We start from the raw sequence: 23,520 nt of genomic DNA, 5'->3' as shown, positions 1-23,520 counted from the left end.
ACCTATTGGTTCTTTTTGCCCTTTGATGTTACCTAGAATAAATCCACACTCTTTTTGTTATGATAATCCTTCAAGTACTGAAAGATTGCTATCATGTCTCCCCTTAATTGTCTTTTGTAGTCTAAATGTCTTACCAGTGCTTTTTTTGTAAAAGAAAAAGGTGCCGGAACTCACACATGTCATACAATCTGCCTTGCCTACCTTACAAGGTTCCATCCAAAAAAGGTGCCGGGACTCCGTTCTGAGCATTCTATGAGAAAAAAAAGCCCTGCCCCTTACCATGGCATGGGTCCGGAGTACCTCAGGGATCACCTGCTGCCGGCATCAACTTCCCTCCACCCTGTGCGTTCCCACAGAGAGGGCCTCCTAAGGGTGCCACCGGTCAGAGAATGTCGTCTGGTGGCCCCCAGGGGGAGGTCCTTCTCTGTGGGCGCCCCGGATTTATGTAATCGGTTGCCGGTTGAGCTCCGGATGGCGCCCGACCTTCGCTCCTTCCGACGCGATCTGAAGACTCACTTATTTGAACAAGCCGGCCTGGCCTGATGGGGGATGGGTTGGGATTTTACTGTTGTTTTTAATATATCTATTTATTGTTTTAGCTGGGCATTGTGTTTAATTCTTTTTAACTTTTGTATCTTTGTATTTTTATATGTTTGCCCTGTTCACCGCCCTGAGTCCTTTGGGAGAAGGGCGGTATATAAATAAAATTATTATTATTATTTTTATCAGACGGTAGATGACTTACAAGAAGAACTTGAGGGCGGGGGGAGAATTCAGTTTCGTACTATTAACTGTAATATTCTTTTGGAAAGCTTGTTGAAATTGGATTGTGGTGGGGCGGGCAGGGGCAGTGTTTTTACAGTTGTTTGGATCATGTCCAGGAAACAGCGGGGACTGTTTTGGGTCCCTGCTGTTTCAGCACATAAGACCTCTGTGAAGATGCAACTATTTCACTGAGCTTTTAACTGCTATACGATTTCGGTGTTTAATTTTAATTTGTATTGATGACTTTTATTCTGTTTTTCTTAATTCTTTTAGTTTGCCTTGAGTGCTTACCAGAGCATTAAGGCAAGCTATAAATCAACTAAAATAACTATGGTACTCTTCAATACTTTTCTTGTTTCTGCTTGTTGATGTTATTGTTATGTGTGTGTGTGTGTGTGTGTGTGTGTGTGTGTGTGTGTGTATTTATCTGAGCAGAACTATTATATTTAATGGCATACTTTCACAAGTGGTTTACTGCATGGTCACTGTAGTATTTCCATGTTTGTGAAAAGTTGCTGTATTTTAATGTTGCATTAATTTGTTTATTTCAGTGCTGCCTAGACAGTAGATAAATAACTTCAGATTGACTCTTGACAGCTCACAATGCCAGATAATGTAAAAATAATGATCTGCATAAAACAGTAAATAGATGTAAATGACAATTGTTAATGAGCAACTTGCTAATTTATAGTGTTAAATAGCACCTGGTTGACATCTGCTACTGGAATACCCAAACTAAACAGCGAACATGTGCCCCACTTTGTTAAGCATTATTTCCAATTCTGATTTGCATATATCATTAAGCTGACTTTGTAATAATGCCGCTTGGGGTGTGTGTGAAAGCCCTAATAAGCAGGCATATACATAGAATGAAGGCTACTGCTAAGCTTGTAAGCCGCCATGAGTCTTCGGAGAAGGGCGGGATATAAATGGAATTAAAATAAAAATAAAAAATATCACAAACTCAACACAAAACTTTTCAATGTTCTTTGGATGTTTCTGATTTCTGGAGGAACCAAGGAGAAATTCTTGATCCAAATGCATATATTTGAAAACTATTAAATTATTGGAAGTGTCATCCCCATTTACACGAGCGGTGGGTAAGCACATGCATACGCGCTCACCTGCCACTCAAATGAAACCATCCTCTCTCCCTCACTGCTAGTCTGCAAAGCTGGAAAGGTTGGGGACTTTGCTTTAAAGGATGAGATCTTTCTTTCATTAGAACAACCCACTAGAGTCCTAAATTTATTTCAACTTATAAATCTCTGTCACTAATTTTACTTCCTTATTAATACACATATAAATGAAAAGGCAGATTGGAAGAAGCAGTTAAGTGAATAACAGTGCATTTAAGAATATTCATATACTTTTTTGTTTAGGCTACTAAGATATATGTCCTCTAGGTCCTCAACATTGGCAACTTTAAGACTTGTGGACTTCAAGCTTTGCTGGCTGAGGAATTTTGGAAGTCCACAAGTCTTAAAGTTGCCAAGGTTGGAGACCCCTGCTCTAGTTGTAAAAAGGGACATTGAAAGAGTCAAAGTATCTTTAGTGAGAATATACTTTTTATATTTATTTTTAAATAAAGTTAAAAATATTTTTAATAGGGAGGCAATAATGCTGGACATACGGTTGTTGTGGATTCTGTGGAATATGATTTTCATCTGTTACCCAGTGGTATCATCAATCCGAAAGTCACAGCATTTATTGGTAAGTAATTTTTACTACTCTATAAACATACCATTAAAGGGACGCGGTGGCTCAGTGGGTTAGGACGCTGAGCTTGTCGATCAGAAGGTCGGCAGTTTGGCGGGTCGAATCCCGAGTGCCACGTAACTGAGTGAGCACCTGTTACTCATCCCAGCTTCTGCCAACCTAGCAGTTCGAAAGCACGTAAAAATGCAAGTAGAAAAATAGGAACCACTACGGTGGGAAGGTAACAGCGTTCCGTGCGCCTTTGGCGTCTACCTTTTAAACATACCATTCTTGTTAGTCAAGATCTTGAATGTTTCTCAGTGTTTATCAAAAACTGGAAATGTATTGTGCAGTAACTACAGTTACTGTTTACATGAGGATATGTAAAGGACACTTGCTTTGATATTTATGCAACTAAAGAAAGAAATGCACGTTTCTAGACACCACCCGTGTTAGTGGTATCTAGGGAAATGATTTATTTGCTTTTGTTTCCTCAGAGGACCATGCTATTTGTAGTTCTGATGTGTAGCTTTATTTATGACTAGATGCAAAAAGTTAATGCATCATTGAAACAATGCTGGGAAACCTCTCAAGTTAAAACAAAGAACAGAAACTGTCTATATTGTATTTGGGTATTGTTGCTGTTTTTAATTCCCCCAGTGATTCTAATGCTAGGTTTGGGAGAAGGCTTTGTTAGATGAAACAATTTGTTTTACCATTATGCAGTAAGTTGCAGAAGATAAGACTTTTTTCCCCCCAAATACGCTGTTATAGGGATGCTAAGCAAAAGGAATTGCATAACAGGGTGATCTTTTTTTACCTCAGAATTCAGGGTGAATGAGTTACCATCTGTCTTTCCTAGCAAATGTAACTGCAATGCATAGTGGGGAATAGGAGTGTATTCTTTTCCTCTTCTGAGTCATTCATATTTCCATACATCACTATATTTTTAATATCTACTTTGTACATGAAAAATCAAGTTTTTATTGATTAAAGTGCACAAAGAACAGGTTGCCTGTGTCTAAGCAAGTTCCTTACGTTTGTTGGAACATTTACAAGTAAAAATTATGATACCCATACATGCAAGTCTGGCAATAGGGTAGGCAGGGACCAAATGCTTTCCTCAAATAACAGCCTCCTAACTTTACACTCTTTGTTAGCTATTTTGGACTACAGTTCACTTTATCCTCAACCATCATAATAGAAGTTGCAGTTTAATGAGTCTGGAGGATACCGCTTTCAGGAATTCCTGCAAACATAATAGATGCACTTTTTCACATTTCTGAAACATAACAGCAGTTACACCACAAAGATTAAAAAAATATACCTTGCTTAAAATTCCCATAATGGCATCTGTGAGAACCACTGCACCTCTCCTACACAATGAGAAGCTGGCACAATATAAAGCAAGGAGGTACACTATTAGTTTTTTTTTCCAGAAATGTATTTTAACTTTACATAGATGCTGTAGACATTCTTAGAAAATTCAAATGCCAGTTGTAAGGCTCCTGCTTGTCCTATATGAAGACAAAGTTAAATTGCTGCTTATAATCTTGAAGATGATAAAAATAGGTGGGAAATTTTGTCTTCTTCACACTGATTGCAACTGATCATATGGCCCATGTTATAAATGATAGGCCCCTATGTGGCAGCCATTTTGTGAGACCAGTCACAAAAGTCTTAAATGAGTCCTTCATCCCAGAAGCAATGGGGGTGGGTGGACAGGCACATACCATTGTGGGATACTATAGAATAGCATTACTGTGTTTACCTGAAAGTAATATTAGATTATTTCTCCCCAACATATGGGAAGGCTATCTTAGATTCTCCAAAGAAATGGTAGATTCATTTCTGTTTGTCTGTTGTTGGTTTTTGGGGGAAGAAAAAGTTTTAAATTCAGGTGTGTTTTTTTTGAAAATTACTGTGAATGTGGCTGTTTTAAACATTGATGGCAACAACCTGAAAAAAATATGTATACATACCACTGAAGTAATTTCAGGTTAAATTGCAAGCTCTGATACAAGTAATAAGTAGAGGTTAGTTCATATTAACCAGCTACAGTGTAAAGATCTTCAAAATCTTCAGTTTGCAGTGGCTGATTTATGCTATTTGAGACTGCTTACTCTTAGGTAAATTGGGTCTCCATATTTGTGTTAATCTCTCTACTGAATGAATAATCACTCTTCCATATCCTATATTATTCCAGAAGGTGTTTAACCTTCTGGAGCTCCAGTGGAGGAGCAATTGAGAGAGAGGGTGAGAAAGTAAAAAGACGATGCTTTGCCTTGCATGAGAAAAAAAAATACTTTCTTATGAATCAAAATCACCACTACATGATAAAAATATATGTAGAATTGTATTTGCATTATTTTATCATACTTCAAATTGTGATCTTTGGAAGAGACCTCACATTATTTTTTTGATCTTTTTTATGTTTTTCTCCAGGAAATGGTGTGGTAATTCATCTGCCGGGGTTATTTGAAGAGGCAGAAAAAAATGTTAAAAAAGGAAAAGGTGAGAATACCTTGGTAAGCTATTATTAGAAGAAGTTCTCATGATCTTCTCACAACAGTATACTTCCGTGTTTCCCCGAAAATAAGACCTGGTCTTATTTATTTATTTTTTTGCCTCTAAAAGAGGCACCAGGCCTTATTTTCAGGGGATGTCTTTTCCACTGTCTCACCTCTCAGTGACGGCACTAGCCCCCCAGCCTCTGTTTTGCCGTCAGAAAGGCCTCTGCAGCTGAGCACCGAGCTCCGGATTGATGCACGTGGCACCCTCCATTCTCTGGGGATGTCACGCGCATCAATCCAGAGCTTGGTTCTCAGCTGCAGAAGCCTTTCCTGAAGGCCTCTGATGTTGAAATGGAGGCCAGGGGGGCGCTGTGTGCATCAATCTGGAGCTCCGTTCTGGGCTACAGAAGCAAAATGACGGCAAAATAGCAGTTCAGGGATGATGCGTGCAAGTGGCGGCGAGTGGCCACAGAAGAAGTGGGCCGGCAAGGCAGGTGTCTGGGCATGGCTGCAATGGTAAGCCGGTGCTGGGTGCATGGGGAAGCTCCACCTGCCATCCCTACCCTAGCTTGTTTTTAGGCGTTCTCACCCCAAAGCTAGGGCTTATTTTGTGGGGTAGGTCTTATTCTCGGTGAAACATGGTAGAACTGAGTGTTTGGTAATGTGCTGTTCCCATGCAGTAGCCTTATATCCAATTAGCAATTTGATGAACAATTAATTCCCTTTGATAAGATAAGATAAGATAACCTTTATTGTCATATTTTTCTATGGGCACAACAACACACATCAAAAATGAAATTTAGTTGCTCACTCTCAAAGTGAACACATACATGACACACACCTAAACATACTATATACAACATATACATACTATATACAACATATGTATAGACCTACACCCCTACATGGCTTTGGCTTTTTTTAAGAACATATTTGTTTTATACAGCTAATATCTTAACAGTACAGTGCTCTAAAATGGAAATGATGTTAGTATGATGTTAAATTAGATAACATCTAATAGCATATTACAAAAATAAAAATATAGACATTTTAAGAATATGTATGGAAGAACAGACGTATCTGAACCAATCTTCAAAAGCATCCCAAAGTCCTGTTCTCTAGTTCTGCTTTATCAGTTAGGAAGATTTTTCAGAGCAGTTTTGAAAGACGTAGGATTTGCAGCAGAAGGAAAGGGAGTCTCACTGCATGAGTACAAGTTCACTGATGTGATGTTAGAAGCCCCACCTAAGATTTTAGAGAAAGTTCAAGGTTTAGAAGTTTTGTTGTGCCACTGTGAAAATTGCACTTTTTAAAATGGATTTTAAAAAATTAAATCTCCAAGTGTACCTCAGTTGCAGTGGCAATATATAGTTTTCTTGGTAGCAATGTGGAAATGGTTTCCTACTGTCTTTCTTTGGGATTTTTCCGTTTCCCTTTTTGCTGTAGCTTAAAAACCTGGAATTCCCAAATGATCTCCCAATCAAGCTCTAATCTGGACTGATATTTCATTGTTTTTTTAGATCAGCCCAGACGGTTAGATGGTTAGATGAAATCCTGATTATACTTGAGTAATAGCAATTTGACTTATGGGAATCTACCGTATTTTTCGGACCATAAGACGAACTTTTCCCCCCCAAAAGTGGGGGGGAAAACGAGGGTGCGTCTTATGGTCCGAAGGTGATCCGTATGGCCAGCGCCAACCTCTGCAAGTGGAGCACGAATCGGCACGTGCTGAGAAACGCCGATCTCACGCTCCTGCACTCTCCCTCGCTCGGTTTCAGCTTCCCTTGCTACAAGAGAAAGCAGGCTGAAACGGAGTGAGGGAGATTGCCAGGAATGCGAATCAGCTGATTTCGCGCTGCTGCAATCTGCCTCGTTTCAGCCTGCTTTCTCTTGTAGCAAGGGAAGCTGAAACCGAGGGAGGGAGTTTGCAGGAGCGCGAGATCGGCCAATTCGCATTTCTGGCAATCTCCCTAGCTCTGTTTCAGCTTGCTTTCTGGAAGAGAAAGCCGGGCTGCAGGGCCGCCTCTGCGGGTACTGCTCTAACACGGAGAGGGAAGGACAAAGAGGGAGGGAAGGAAGAAAGGAAGGAAGGAAAGACAGAAGGGACAATGGGACAGGGAGGAAGAGAAAGAGAGAGAGGGAGAGAGAGAAGGAGAAAGAAATAGGGAGGGAGAGAAAGAGAGAGAGAAGGAGAAAGAAAGGGAGAGAAATAGAGGGAGAGGGAAAGAGGGAGAGAAAGAAAGAGAGAGAGAAAGGGAGAGAGAAGGAGAAAGAAAGGGAGGGAAATAGACGGAGAGAGAGAAAGGGAGAAATAGAAGGAAAGAGAAAGGGAGAGAAAGAAAGAGAGAGAAAGAGAGAGAAAGGGAGAGAGGAGGAAAAAGAAAGAGGGAGAGAGAGAAAGGGAGAAATAGAGGGAAAGAGAAAAATAGAGAGGGAGAGAAAGAGAAGGAGAGAGAGAAATTAAATTAGTAACATGATTGTTAAGTGAATCTGGTTTCCCCACTAACTTTGCTTCTCAGAAGGTTGCAAAAGGCGATCACATGACCCTGGAACAATGTGACCATCATAAATATGAATCGATCGCCAAGCATCCGAATGTAAATCACATGACCCTGGGGATGCTGCAACGGTCATAAGTGTGAAAAATAGTCATAAGTCACTTTTTTCAGTGCCGTCGTAACTTTGAACAGTCATTAAGTGAATCATTGTAAGTCAAGGACTACCTGTATCATTTTTTTCCTTTTTTTGGGGGGGTGTCAGGTTTTTGACACCTTGCTGGGCGACTGGTGGTACTTGGACATTGCCTTGTCCTAAAAGTGGTACAATGGATGAAAAGGTTGAAAAGCCCTGTTTTAGTATACCGGTACTATTTGGTTCAGAATATTTTTTTCTTGTTTTCCTGCTCTAAAAACTGGGTGCGTCTTATGGTTTGGTGCGTCTTATGGTCCGAAAAATACGTTACTCTTGCATAAATATGCATGGGATTGCATTAAACACTGACAAATAAAATTAATGAATATTACCTAATATTTCTTCAAAAGGTTTAGAAGCCTGGGAAAAAAGGCTAATTATATCGGACAGAGCCCATATTGGTAAGTAATTATATTAATTGCACTCACATCAATGTATGTATAATTCTTTACTAGGTCTTCATGAAGTCATTCTTTGATGAATTACTTGTCAATTCTTAAAGTAATTATTGCAATTCCAAATGCCATTTTTTTGGATCTGTAGTATCCTAAGACTGAATTCAGGGGAAAATATGATTAAGCTAATGCCTCAAGCCATTTTTTTCTGATTATACTTCATCTTACTGAGATTTTGATTCTAAAATTAGCTTAGTGTTGCAGAATCAAATGCTGATTTTTCTCATATTTTAAGATAACTTTTTCAACAAGGTCATTCTTCTCTCCAGTTAGTTTGGCAACTAAATTGCTCAGCCAGGCAATATTGCCTATTCCAGGCTTATTTCTGCATTCTCATTCTTAGGATCAGATTCACATAACAAGTACTGACTTTTATTACATTGCTTAACCTTGATTCAAGCAGATATCTTTTCATCAGAGAAATTTTAAAAGTAAACATTTAGCACCTTTAGCTCATACAATCAGTTGCAATGAGAACCTTTTCAGGAAAAATAAAAATTTAGTCAAGAAAAAACTGGTATTCTGGGAAATGTAGGCTTCCAAAAGTGTCATTTGCTTGTCCTGTACTGTAAGTACTATAATGAATGAGAAAGATTTGCCTGCTAGTACTCTAAACAGATTCAGTTCCAAGATCATAGTTACCCATTTATCACTGATTATGATTATGTTCCATCGGGTTGTTTCAATCGTACAGATCACATAGGTTTTCTCCATGACAATTATCATTTCTGATAAACTACATTAAAGATTTATTGTTTAACCATGGGTAAGGAATCAACAGTCTGCCATCTGGAAAGCCTCTTGTTCTGTTTCGTGGCATCTCACCCACACCAGTTCATTAAATAGGTTTTAAAAAGTTTTCCACTGTCACCAGAAGTTCCCCCCACCCCAAGCAAATGGCTATGCAAGAATGATTTGGGTGTGGATGGTTAACTAAAGAGAAAAGTTGGAACTAAGCAATCATTACAGCCAGTGAAAGGTTTTCTTTATAATTCTAACCAGTTTAACTCTGGGACAGTTCACAATTCTCACATTATTAGATTCTGCTTGAGAAGAAGGAGTTTAAACAAATATTTGAGAATACAATTTTATTTGCAGCATAGTACAATATAGTTTACAACTTCCACATTTCCAGTCTTGCCAAATTAAAGTGTATAGTTTATAAAAAAATTTTCTTCTGGTGTTTTCTGTTGGATCTATTGAATCTTTATTTAGTTGCTAATGAAAATAAGGATCTCCAAAATTTAAATTTGTATAAATTTGTAGAGAAGTCCACTCATTTTGTACTCTTGAAATTCCTTAGTATTTGACTTCCACCAAGCTGCTGATGGCATTCAAGAACAACAAAGACAAGAGCAAGCAGGGAAAAAGTATGTTGTGCTTTGTCTAATATCTTACTGTATTTAATGTCATGAAGGGTCTTTTTTGTCAATTCTTACAAAATATTTTAAGGACATTTTATAATAAGATTATTCAGAAACTGTTTATAGGATGTCTGAAACATCTATAAAGTCTATTTATTTTTATATATTGATGAGGCAGGAAGTTCAAAGGTTTAAAAAGTGAGATTTTTCTGCAACCCAAATTGTACAACCAGAATACACATAATGTATGGTTTGTTCAGTAAACATGGTTTTAAATTATAAGCCTCAATCTGGAGGTTTACATAGAACCCAAGGAATATATTAGAAAAATACCGGTACTCTATTTTTTAATGTAGAACATGAATATAAAGACCAGTTACCTGTTAAGTATATAAATCTTGTTCTTGATCAATAATACAAAATCTAACTGAACCTCCAGGATCAGATTGCTAAATCTAATACATACAATCATGAAATCTTGATCAGAATCGGGAAAAATAGCTGATATTAAATAAAAGTGTTTGAGAATCTAACTCTGTGCCAAAGTATTGAAATGGCAGCATTAATCATTAATGATGTATCCAAGGAGGGAAGGGACAGCACTGTTTGTTTGCTTGTCATTTTATTTGTGTATGTTTCTATCTGTCATGCCAAAAACAAATGATCAAATTTGTAGAGCCATTTTTTCTGGATCTCTTCCTTCCCATACCGTAGCAAAATATAAAAAAAATATGACTTTAGTTTCATCCATGCAGTGCCAGTTTCCCCCCCCCCAAATATTTAATAAGTCCATTTAAAAAACACCATCGCCATCCTGGTGGATTCACTTTAAAGATGCAAAATAAAAATATGGGAATGCTTTTTATCACAATATAGGAAGAGGCAATATCAAATTATTGGTGATATGGTATTTTTTATGGGTGTTAAGTTTTATTCAAAATAACGACTCTGGCTAATTGTGTTTTTAATATTTGTTATCTTTGAGAATATAATTTTTATTTAAATAGAATGCTTTTTAGCTATTGGTATCAAATAATGAACAAAATAAAATCCAGTTGCACCTACAAATTGGCAAAAACATTGTTACCATTTGATTCATATTAGGCTGCCAACTTATGTTAGTATACTATATTATTTATTAATTACTATATTTCTACGTTGGAATAAGGATTTCTTGTGATATCACATTTAAAACTGCAGAAGCACAGATAACATTAGTTTGGGTTTTTTTCCCCAATATCTGAAATATAGATTAACTTTGACTCAGTTGTTTAAATTAAGATTTAGTAACAGCAAACCCCAAATATTTTTTTTGCTTCATTTACTGTACATTGCTTTAAGCTTTTATTGAGTATGGATGTAGATCAGCTCAGTAATGTATAGCATTTTGATGCAGACTATAGTGAACTCTTCCTGCTTTTTATATATTGCAGCCAAGATCATACATTGCATTAATTCATTGTAAGATTTGCCTGATTTAGGCTTAGAATTATGTGTGAATTCAGATATTGTGGTTTGAAAAACCCAACATTTATATTTAAATGTTAGTTTATTCAAATTATAGTTAAAAAACCTTAGTTTAGTACAATATATAAATTGCTTACTTCATTTGTGGTTACAGACCAAAAGATGAATAATTTGAGGGTCAGGTGAGGATATAGATACAGTATAGATATAAATTTATGTCCTATATTCTGTAGGACTTAGGACAGTAAAACGTGACTTCCAACCATGAAAGAAGACTTTTTGACCACTTTGAATGATAATATCTGTACAATTTTAATTTGAATAATCTTAAAATTTAGCAATGTGCCAGCTTTTCTACACATCACTTTATGTTAAAGCAATTTGTACCATGCTAATAATCATACTATTAAAATTCAATGAAATCTACGTAAAATTGTGTAAATTTTAACTTAAAATAAATGTGCATTTTTATGTTTATCATAATTTAACAACAAAGTATTTAAACTGCATACAGGCATACACCTGCGTACACACACATACATCTAAATTATTTATATCAGTGTTTGCAAAAGTCTCCCACTGACAATGGTTGTCTGTCTTTTATCCCACTTGTCTGCATTTTGCCCTTTTTCAATCCTCCCATTGGATGCTCACATGAGAGCAGGTTTTAACTCCTGTGAGTGGCAAGTAGAAACCATCAAAATGAATTTTATTTTAAAAATATTAACAAGAAATCAGTTATCACGTTTGAGAGTCAATCAGATTGTGTAGTATGTGTGTGTGTTTTTTTTATTTTTTTGTGTTTTAAAGCTTGGGAACCACAAAAAAGGGAATTGGTCCAGTGTATTCTTCTAAAGCAGCTCGAAGTGGGCTCAGAATGTGTGATCTAGTTTCTGACTTCAATGAATTTTCAGAAAGGTAACAATTTATCTAGTGTAATGTTACATTCTGTGTATATTTATTACTAGGGCAATCAGTTTTCTTATTTGTAGATTCTGATTTTCATATTCCTTGCTGGATTTCTCACTTATAATTTTTTCTCTTTTCACTTTCTAAAATCAAAGTCTATATGAAAGATTTGTGTGAATGTTTTACACATATAATAGAATATAAACTTTTTACTTTTTAGATTCAAAGTGCTGGCCAATCAATACAAATCTGTTTACCCTACGTTAGAGATTGACATTGAAGGAGAACTGGAAAGATTAAAGGTAAAATCACAGAAATAGCTGATGGGTTTTTCTGAGTATGCTTCCTCTAATGAAAGGGCTTTAAAGAAAACAGAAGGCAACAACAATAATAAAAATTTGTATAAGAATTTCAGAGATGCTACAAAAATATTGTCATTGTATGTTTCTATGGAAAGATATTTAGTGTTTTAAATTGTTTTATGGTGAATTCTCAGTTTCAGACAAGTTGGTTTGAGGAAGTTGTCTCTTAGAAGCTCATATTTCTTGTGAAAATCTGTGACCAGAATCTTAGGATCCATGTCTTATGGATGGATAGGCATTTATTTTGTAGTATTATGCAATGTTTTATAATATTGGAACTCAGAATTAGAACTACCAGTGGAGTTCACTGGTAGAAAATTTGGTACAGACAAAAGTGTGTCTGAGTCTGTCATTTGTACTTCTATAATTTTCTGGTTTAGTACAACAACGAAACAGGACAGGTGCAGACGCCCAACAGATAATTAAGATTGCAGAAAGAAAAATTGCAACCAGCCTGCCTTCCAAAGAAGACCTGTATATTGTGCAGGTCAGAAGGAGGGCTGAGAAGATATCTGGAGAACCCTCACGTCTGTTTCAACTCCTTCCCTTGGGATGGCGCTAGAGAGCGTTGTATGCCAGAACAACTAGACACAGGGACAGTTTTCCCCCCATGCCATCGCTCTGCTGAACACCCTAATTCTCACAGTGCTGTCTGATGTCTTTGCATATTAATTCATGTAGTGTGGTTATAGTATTATTTATCCTTATTATTATGTTCTTTACTCCCCGCTTTTATTGGTATTATTCTATTGCATTGCACGTACACTGAGTACGTCTGTACCGGAGACAAATTCCTTGTGTGTCTAATCACACTTGGCCAAACAAAGTATTCAGTTCAGTTCAAGTTTCATAATCCTAAGTGGCCAGGAGGAGAAATTACCAGAATGGGAAGCATAACTGTCACTAATAAGTACCCAACAGTAAACTTCAGCTCTGAACCAGCAACCTCATCAAACTAGAGCCCTATGGAAGTGGCTTGAAAAGACCCCCACTGCAGCCTTGGTGGAGCAGTGGGCTAATGCCTCCTTAAGTAACACCAGCTGCCTGCAATTAGTGCAGGTTCGAGTCCCACCAGGCTCAAGGTTGACTCAGCCTTCCATCCTTCCGAGGTAGGTAAAATGAGGACCCAGATTGTTGGGGGCAATAAGCTGACTTTGTAATAATGCTGCTTGGGGGGGGGGCGAAATCCCTAATAAGCAGGCATATACATAGAATGAAGGCTATTGCTAAGCACATTGATTTGTGCTTTAGATTGTAAGCCGGCCTGAGTCTTCGGAGAAGGGCGGGATATAAATGGGATTAAAATAAAAAATAAAAATAAAGAGAGATTGTACCCTCCTTAGATTAAGGTCATTATAATTCATTAAATTTTTTCCACTAATGGAGACAATGTGTATTATAGAAGGTAACTGGGAAATGACAAAGCACTAAGTTCAGACGGAAGAGTAACAAGGCACTCTATTGTTCTTTAAGAAAGATGAATTGATAAAAAAATTCTTAGAGAATGTAATGTTGCAGGATGTGGTGGCAACCATTGACTTTAAAGATAACAGGTCATATTTATTAAAGAGATCGAAAATGTCTGTAAGGTATGGTACTGAAATCAGGATTCAGATTTAGAAGAAAGGTACCCCAGAATATTATTTACTGTGAGTCAGAGGGGAAGGAATGACTAATTGCCTTCCTGTTATGTTTGCAATTTTGCTGAGAATATTTGATTTGGCAAATATTATTAGTATGATCATATAGACTTTTGATTTGATCCCATGGGATGTTCTTAATTTTTAATATAAGAAAGAACTTCCTTGTTTCCTTTAAATATTTTACTCATACATTCCTATTTCTTTCATACAAAGAGTAGCTTATTTGGCGGCATTCATAACTTCATTTAAAGCAGCTTTCACCAAATTGGCACAATCCAGTCCTCTGAATTTCAAAAGGATATCTTGTTGGGAAGACATACAACTATTATTATTTTATTTAGCACAGTATCTACATTGCATTTCAATCTTATTAACCAAATTTTTACTATTTATTGTATATCACAATATATTAATTTAACCCTAATTTGTGCAACACTTATTTGTCTAGGACTATAGTGAAAGAATCAAACCAATGGTAAAGGATGGTGTATATTTTATGCATGAAGCTTTGCATGGCTCTCCAAAGAAGATTTTAGTGGAAGGTGCAAACGCAACATTATTGGACATTGATTTTGGTCAGTATGAATTGCAAAACCTGTTCACTTCTGAAAAGTGACTATTATGTAAATAACACCTGAAATTACTTTTCATGTCCTTAGGAGATGAGTGATTTTACCCCACACAGAATACTTTGTCCCATTAAAACTTATAGCTCAGTCTTTAATTCGCCATTGTTTTGGTAGTATTATAAATCCTAGGTAATATAAATACTCTTGAAAAACTTATTTTTAACTAGAACATATTGAAAGTGATTGGCAATTCTGTGATTTCCCCCCTCCATTCTAATGATGATAGAGATGAAAATATGCTTTAATGAAATTGTCTAGTATTTGGAATATAAAATGTTGAGGTAAGTTTCCTCAAATGGAACTAGTCTTCCCATTCAAATTTCATACCCAGAAATATACTTTAAAAATCCTGCATTCCAAAAGCTTAGAATAGATACACCTTTCTTCTGATAGATACTGTGGTGATATGATACAGCATAATTAAATATGTGCATATCTGTTAGATGCATATATAATACACGTTCAGATGTTGCACATAACTTTTTTTATTAGAAATCACTTGTGAATTAAGCAGAAGTCTGAAAATATCCTTGCAGTTAACTGTAAATTTTGTCTGGAATAAACCATTATAAAAAGGTAAAGGTTCCCCCGCACATGTGTGCTAGTCGTTTCCGACTCTAGGGGCCGGTGCTCATCTCCGTTTCATAGCCGAAGAGCCAGCGCTTGTCCGAGGACATCTCCGTGGTCATGTGGCCGGCATGACTAGACGCCAAAGGCGCACGGAACGCTGTTACCTTCCCACCGTAGTGGTCCCTATTTTTCTACTTGCATTTTTACATGCTTTCGAACTGCTAGGTGGGCAGAAGCTGGGACGAGTAACAGGCGCTCACTCTGCTACGCGGCACTCGGGATTCGACCCGCCAAACTGCCGACCTTCCGATCGACAAGCTCAGCGTCCTAACCCACTGAGGATGTTAAATAAATAGGTGCTGTTACTATAAAGCATGAATAAGAGCTGCAGCTGTATATCTCAGTGGAAATGTTTCTTGATATAAAAAGCAGTACTGCGACTAAGACCTAATTTATACATTATTGAAGAGCTTTCATTGTAACAATACAAATCTTACCATTTATGTACCCTTTATTAACCTGTGTTAATAGGTACTTATCCTTTTGTAACCTCGTCAAATTGCACTGTGGGAGGTGTTTGCACTGGCTTAGGTATGCCACCTCAGAATGTGGGTGAAGTATATGGAGTTGTGAAGGCATATACAACTAGAGTTGGGATCGGTGCCTTTCCTACAGAACAAAACAATGTAAGTGTAATGTTAAAATAAATATAGAGGGCTTCAAGTGTCATGCATATAATTTCCCATAAAATTACATAGAGATTGAATAGCTATTTTCCTAATAGTAGAGATGTCTTGGAGATTCTCAGTCATCCAGGTCATGGTTGTCCCAAAGGTGCTTTTCAAAAATCAACTGGACTTTTGGGGAGGGGTTTTTCCCCTTGAGGATGTTTCGCTTCTCATCCAAGAAGCTTCTTCAGTTCTGGCTGAAAGGTGGGAAATGGAAGGATTTATATTCCTTAGCAGTCATCTGGTCATTAGCACTCTGCAGTTTAGTCATTAGCTTTCTGAGAATTGTTCAGGCCTCTTGGAGGTGTATCCCTAACCCTCAGGATCACCTGAATCAGTGCAAATGGGTGTGTAACCTACTTGGGACTGATGAAAGGACTGCCTTGTAGACAGTGGATAGGTGGTGTCATACCCCTCCCCCTCTGTTAGGGAGGGCTGTTCAGTCTTAATATAGCTGGTCTCTTTGACCCCTCTTTTAAACTAGTGGTCCCCTCTGCGCAGAATGTGGGCATTGCTGTCTTCAAAAGAGTGGCCTTTGTCTTTCAGAATCTTGTCCCATCAGGACAAGGTTCAGCAGCCCCTTCCAATTTGAAAGATAAAGGTTACTCTTAGCATATAGTCATTAAATGCCATTAATAGAGTTGTGAAAAAATTGCTTATTCTGCTATTATTTTTAAATTACCTGACTTTAATAAAGGTAGCTTCTGTATTTTTATCTTGTTTCATGTACATTTCTTGGGTAGAATGTAAAAGATACTTTATTTTGTTACAAATACATTTGGCTTATAAGTTGATATAATTGTTCCAAGATAGTGTCATTACTGTGTTGGGGTGGGGGTTTTTTTGTTTTTGTTTTTTAGGAAATTGGGGAATTGTTACAGACACGAGGAAAAGAGTTTGGTGTGACCACAGGACGAAAGAGAAGATGTGGTTGGCTTGATCTTGTATTGATTAGATATGCTCACATGATCAATGGATTCACTGCGTGAGTAATTTATACTGGTTTCTTATGGCCTTCTTATTGATTGGTATATATTACATGTAGGGACATGGTGGCTCAGTGGGTTAGGACACTGAGCTTGTCAATCAGAAGGTCGGCAGTTTGGCGGGTTGAATCCTGAGTGCCACATAACAGAGTGAGCGCCTGTTACTTGTCCCAGCTTCTGCCAACCTAGCAGTTCAAAAGCACGTAAAATGTGCAAGTAGAAAAATAGGGACCACTACGGTGGGAAGGTAACAGCGTTCCGTGCGGCTTTGGCATCCAGTCATGCCGGCCACATGACCACGGAGACGTCTTCGGACAAGCGCTGGCTCTTTGGCTTTGAAACGGAGATGAGCACCGGCCCCTAGAGTCGGAATCGACTAGCACACATGTGAGGGGGAACCTTTATCTTTACTATATATTACATGTTGTATAAATTATTCCAAAGTAACAGATGGAAATAATCATTACCCCAAGTAACAAAATTCCAGTTTTTTTGAATATCGTAGAAACTAGTGATTTAAAAATGGATATTATTGTAAAACGTGTGTGTATATATTAATTTTACATATTTCCTAATGGAAATATAGTACAGGTAATCCTCGACTTACAGCAGTCTGTTTAGTGACCTTTTGAAATTACAATGGTACTGGAAAAAATGACAATGACCATTTTTCACAGTTATGACCATTGCAGTTTCTCCATGGTCACGTGATTTACATTTGGATGTTTGACAACTGATTCACCCTTCTGATGGTTGCAGTGTCCTGGGGTCAAATGATCACCTTTTGCAATCTTCTGAGGAACAAATTTGATGGGGAAACCAAATTCACTTAACAGCTGTGTTAAGCCATGTTATTAATTTAACACCCTTATGATGTTTGCAGTGTGCTGGGGTCAAATGATCACCTTTTGCAACCTTCTGAGGAACAAATTTGATGGGGAAACCAGATTCACTTAACAGCCGTGTTATTAATTTTAACTGCAGTGCTTCATCTAACAAACGTGGCAAGAAAAGTTGTAAAATGGGGCAAAACTCACTTAAGAAATTTCTCACTTAACAACATAAATTTTGGGCTCAATTTTGATCGTAAGTTGAGGACTACTGTGGGACAAGACCCTCATAAATATGAGTTGGTTGTACATATGAAAAAACATGTCAATTTCTTCAGTGCCATTGTAACTTTAAACGGTCACTAAATGAACTATTGTAAGTTGAGGACTAGCTGTACATTAACAGTGTGTTATCTGTTTTGACTTTAAATAGGGAATTATTAGGGTGACAGAGCTTTGGGAGATTGGTTAGCGATATTTATTATCAGCAGCTGTTTTTCCCCGAGTAATTATTTATTTATTTATTATATTTTTATACCGCCCTTCTCCCGAAGGACTCAGGGCGGTGTACAGGGCAATAAATATAAAAACGAAATACAAAAGTTGAAAAACAATTAAATATTATGCCCAGATTTAAAACAGCAATTAAAAGACATATTAAAACTGCAACCCTAACCCATCAAACCAGGTCAGATTGCTCGAATAGATAAGTTTTTAGATCGCGCCGGAAGGAGCGGAGGTCGGGGGCCATCCGGAGCTCAACCGGCAAGCGGTTCCACAGGTCTGGCGCGCCCACAGAGAACGCCCTCCCCCTGGGGGCCACCAATCGGCATTCTTTGATCGGAGGCACCCTGAGGAGGCCCTCTCTGTGGGAGCGCACTGGACGGAGGGAGGTTGACGCCGGCAGCAGGTGTTGCCGTAGGTAATCCGGACCCATGCCATGTAGGGCTTTGTAAGTCATTACCAACACCTTGAATCTCACCCGGAGGGCAACCGGCAGCCAATGCAGCTCGCGGAGCAAAGGTGTAACATGGGAGTATCGGGAGACTCCCAGCACAACTTGCGCGGCTGCATTCTGCACCAGTTGGAGCCTCCGAGTGGTCTTCAAGGGCAGCCCCATGTAGAGAGCATTACAGTAGTCCAGACGAGAGGTCACGAGCGCATGAGTGACTGTACGCAAGGCATCCCGGTCCAGATAGGGTCGCAACTGGCGCACCAGGCGAACCTGGGCAAAGGCCCCCCTAGTCACAGCTCCAATATGCTCTTCAAAAGAGAGCTGTGAATCTAGAAGGACCCCCAAGTTGCGCGCCCTATCTACGGGGGGTAATAACTCACCCCCCATGGCAAGAGATGGAATAATCGGAATTTCCCGGGATGCCGGCACGAACAGCCACTCAGTCTTGTCAGGGTTGAGCCGAAGCCTGTTCCTCCCCATCCAGACCCGGACCGCCTCCAGGCAACGGGACATCACGTCGAGGGCATCACTGGGGTGGTTTGGGGTCGAAATAAAAAGCTGGGTATCATCAGCATACTGATGATACCCAACTCCAAAACCACGAATGATCTCACCCAGCGGCTTCATATAGATGTTGAACAGGAGAGGCGAGAGGACCGATCCCTGAGGGACTCCACAAATGAGAGGCCTCAAGGTCGACCTCTATAATTAATTATATCTAGCTCAATTTTCTATCACTGCATTTCTTTTCTGAGTTTAAATTTCCCTGTAGGAAAATGTTGTGATTTGCATGAGTTGATAGAATTCAATATGGATGAGAATATGTCTTACATTAATTAAAAGTTGTAGGCATGTGTTTGGATTTTTTTCAACTCATTTAAGTGTTCCTTGCTATAATATTGTTCCTAAAAATGTGTTCTAGAAGGGGAATAGCAGTTTTTTTCTGAAAATAGAGGATACTGCCCACCTTTCTGTTGCAGGCTAAGCTGCCTTCCTTTGGTTGGGTCTGATTGCCCTTTGTTCCAAGTCATTCCCATATACCATTGAGATCTCTACTCAAATAAGTCTTATTTGGTTAATAATATAATAATAGACATTTTCAAACGTGATACCCACTCACGGTGGCATCCTGATTTGGAATCTTTTTCCTAGAAAGGGAATTATTTCCTAGGTAAAACAAATATATTTTAATATTTCTAAGTCTTTTAATATTAGCTATTGCTAAGCACATTGATTTGTGCTTTAAATTGTAAGCCGCCCTGAGTCTTCGGAGAAGGGCAGGATATAAATGGGATTAAAAAAAATATATAGTAATATTTTAACAAAAATCTCCAACATGAAGATTTTAATCAAAATTTGTTTTTGCAGTTATTCCATTTTTGCTCTTTAGAAATAATTGTGTTTTTAGCTTTTGTTTTTAGTTTAATTTTAGATTCAGTATCTTAAAATTGTTTGTATTCTGCCCTAGCAAAAAATTGCTTTTAAACATAACTATATATTTTTGAAGAAAAGTAATTTGCAGTAGCTATGTGCAGATTCTAAAAAAGAAAGCCGTCACTTCTCAGTGATACAAGTGGTATCATAGAATATTGTACTACAATTACTTCTACAGACACCTAATGGTGCATTAGCTCTAGCGATTAACACTGCAATTTATTTGATGTAATTTGATGTTCAGTAAGTACTGAGTAGATGGTATTTTAAGAAGGTTAACTTTCAATTTAAAATCCAAGAGTTTATGCTTGCCTACAAATAACTAAAATTTGAACATTTCTTTTAAACAGACTGGCTCTTACCAAATTGGATATTTTGGATGTATTTCCTGAAATTAAAATTGGGGTTGCCTACAGATTAGATAATAAAATCATACCTCATTTCCCAGGTAAGAACACATAATGTACCAAATGTGTTCATTCTACAATGTTACTACCACTAAAAAGATATGGTTACTATTAGATGTACTCCATTGCTTCAGGAGGTTTTATTGATACAATTCCATATGTTTCATCTATTAAAAAAAAGTACAGTTCTCTGCATTAATTACTTGGGTAGGGAACTTTCCCCTCTTGGATTAAAACTTTAAAACTTTAGTTGTTTATTTTCATTCATTTTGTAAACTACCAAAGGAATGATTCCATTACCATTTTAAGATGGGCATACAGTATATTCTTCAATTCAGTGATTGGATAGATAAACTTATTTTTATGAATGTTTTTCTGTGATCAAAATGGACACAATTGTTCTGGACTCTTAGTAACTAATTATTTGGTTCATTAATTGATTAGTCTTATGTTAGTGGTGGTAACATAAATGTAATTCCATTAGTCTGGTTCTTTTTTCTTCTCAGCAAACCAAGAAGTCTTAAATAAAGTAGAGGTGCAGTATGAGATCCTCCCAGGATGGAAGAAAGACATATCAAATGCAAGGACATTTGATGAATTGCCTGTAAATGCACAAAACTTTGTCCGATTTATAGAAATGGAGCTTGGAGTTCCAGGTAAGTGCAACACAACTGCATGTTTGAAGGGATCCTTCAAATCAGATGTGTTGTAAAATTGTCATTGGGGGGAAATCATACTTTTGTACAACAATTCATAATTTTTGTTAGCTATTTTTAGCAATCAAATCATCTTCTGTAAATCATGTTGATGAAAAAAGCACTGAATCAAAAATCCTGATTTACAAATGAATATTGATAAGTAATATTCGTACTTAAACTGTTTGCTTGTGGTTTTAGATCATATAATATACTTATTTTCAAAAAAGGAAATTGTTGTATTTAATAATAATTTAAACTAATTGAATGAAAAGTTCCTTTTGAATTTTAAGCAATTAAAAATGATTATCCTAATATTAAAAGAATGGAATTGTATTCCCAAATGTGTTTAAACTTTAGCAAGCATAATTTATTGTTTCATTATTTAATAAACTGGAAAAGTTCGTACTCCTCACTTAACAGTAGATGACATAAAAATTTTAAATGTACATTTAAAAGAAGATATTGTTGATGGAAAATACTGAGCTTTCATATATGATATTTTGCATCCTCCTCTCCCTATGGTAGAATTACTAGTTTTTTAGTTATTTTTTCCCCTGGATCAGTACTGTACCCTTGACAGAATTGCTTGGGGAAAAAATGATCCTAATTGATAATACAACATAGGATTAAGGAACAGCCATCACACAAAATTCACTAATCACACTATTGACCAACTAGTTCAACAAGAGTACTAATATACATTATCTGTGAATAATAAATTGGCACTACCAAATTACCAAAGGACTATTAAATATTGATTAAAAATTTTGTGCCAGTGGTAAAAGTAGTATCTGATGTAGTTTGAACCAGCTGATTTTTCTTGAGAATTAATCACAGTAAAACTTGCTTTTCTGACTACCTTTCATGTGCCTCATGGAATGGCAATTATAATTTTAAGCAATAATGCTTTTTCCTATTGATTTGCATATAATTTAGTTCATAAGAAAGGCTTTCTTCCAAAATATGATGCAAAAAAAATGTTTTTGTTTCTGCAGTTAAATGGATTGGAGTGGGAAAATCCAGGGAGTCAATGATCCAACTCTTCTAAAGATATTGGATAATTTGAAGAAAAGAAAGCACACTCCACGGAGACTGCTTGTTGACATACACACACACTCACACAGACATGCGTGTCTTAACCCAATAAGCAATTTATTTGGATGAGGAAATTGGAAACATCTTGTAAAACAACATTGTAAAACAACTAGAGGTAGTCTGGGGAAAAAACCCAGTTGTTGCTATAAAACATTGACATATCAGTATCATTTATCTTACTTTGTAAGTTCCAGTGGCAAGTACTGCCACCATTTGCCACTGATATTTTTTTCTCCAGATGTATCCCCAGGCCTTTTTTCTGTTTATGTTTCTAAGTCTACTCTACATTTGCTTTCGGTGGTATTACTTCCTGAAATTTTGGATGCTTAAGATAATGCAGTTTTGCACAGAATTTTACATCTTCATTTGTACTCCTAAAGCTGTTATACTTTGTATGGTTGCTGGCGTAGTGTGTGATTAAAGAGAGGGGTGATTTTATAATGATAACAAAACCTAATTTTTTGTTACAGTTTTTATTACAAGGATAATGAACCATAGTTTAGATGGGGTGCTTAATATGTATACAGTACAACTTAATTTATAAATGATAATATTGGAAGTGCTTATATCCTCGTATGGAGTTCATTCTTTCTCTCCCCCCGCCTATTGATACTTTTACATTTCAGAGTTTCATCATTCAGTTCAATTATTCATTTTATTGGCCTATTACCCAATCTAGTCAGTAACATCCATTCAGAGGATGATTGGAAATAGGATGACCTAAATATCACCTAATTAGCTTCTTAACACAGAGTCCTCATGGGTTAAGATGACTTAGCTACTCTATGTAAATAGGCTTCAGAGACAATATATATGTAAATATTGACTTTTTAAAGAACTGAATTCATCCTTGGCAGATATTCTAGACAATATATTCTGTAGTTTCTAGTTGTGCTTTGCTAAATACTTTTCCTTTGAATATATTGTATGTCTACATTGATCTAGCTTGTAGAAATCTAAGTAATTTCAAGCCAATTATATTCTTTAACCTTAACACCATTCATGACCTTTTTTTTTACTCTGTGGGCATTATTTTGTAAGATGAAGGACGCAGACTTTCACTCTGTTTCTATATAATTATTCTGTACTTTTATTCCTGCAGTATTTTAGGAGGGGTGAGCCACAGCTTCACATAGGATGCAATAAGTGAATGTACATGTATATTTTTAACTGATATTTTATTAAGATGTTGTATCTAATAATTGTCTTACAGCATAGTATCTAAAAACAAGATGCTAACATCAGGGAATTTAACTTAAGTTTTCCAGTCCTGTTCATATTTGCAAGGTATGCAAAGTATTCATGTCATTTGAAGTAC

The 23,520-nt window shown here is 37.0% G+C and overlaps 1 protein-coding gene across 2 annotated transcripts in view; it reads left to right on the top strand.

The window, feature by feature from the left end:
* Window positions 1–23,201, top strand: part of ADSS2 (adenylosuccinate synthase 2) — a gene marked incomplete at its 5' end in the record, with an annotated part of 33,045 nt that extends 9,844 nt beyond the window's left edge. The window contains 12 exons of one of the 2 annotated variants that reach the window (XM_081340272.1): window positions 2,376–2,478; window positions 4,909–4,977; window positions 8,021–8,071; window positions 9,429–9,495; window positions 11,767–11,874; window positions 12,086–12,167; window positions 14,319–14,445; window positions 15,601–15,755; window positions 16,658–16,782; window positions 20,353–20,450; window positions 20,916–21,065; window positions 22,103–23,201. In XM_081340272.1, the coding sequence (XP_081196398.1) occupies window positions 2,376–2,478; window positions 4,909–4,977; window positions 8,021–8,071; window positions 9,429–9,495; window positions 11,767–11,874; window positions 12,086–12,167; window positions 14,319–14,445; window positions 15,601–15,755; window positions 16,658–16,782; window positions 20,353–20,450; window positions 20,916–21,065; window positions 22,103–22,155 (1,188 nt within the window). In that variant the 3' untranslated portion in view covers window positions 22,156–23,201. The remainder of the gene's footprint in view (window positions 1–2,375; window positions 2,479–4,908; window positions 4,978–8,020; window positions 8,072–9,428; window positions 9,496–11,766; window positions 11,875–12,085; window positions 12,168–14,318; window positions 14,446–15,600; window positions 15,756–16,657; window positions 16,783–20,352; window positions 20,451–20,915; window positions 21,066–22,102) is intronic. The other variant, XM_081340273.1, reaches the window with a different exon arrangement.
* Between the last annotated feature and the right edge of the window lie 319 nt (window positions 23,202–23,520).

Source organism: Vipera berus (genome assembly GCF_964194415.1).
Source record: "Vipera berus genome assembly, chromosome: 1".
Lineage (NCBI taxonomy): Eukaryota > Metazoa > Chordata > Lepidosauria > Squamata > Viperidae > Vipera > Vipera berus.
The sequence above is the reverse complement of the archived record's forward strand: the minus strand, read 5'-3'. Positions and strand labels throughout refer to the sequence as shown.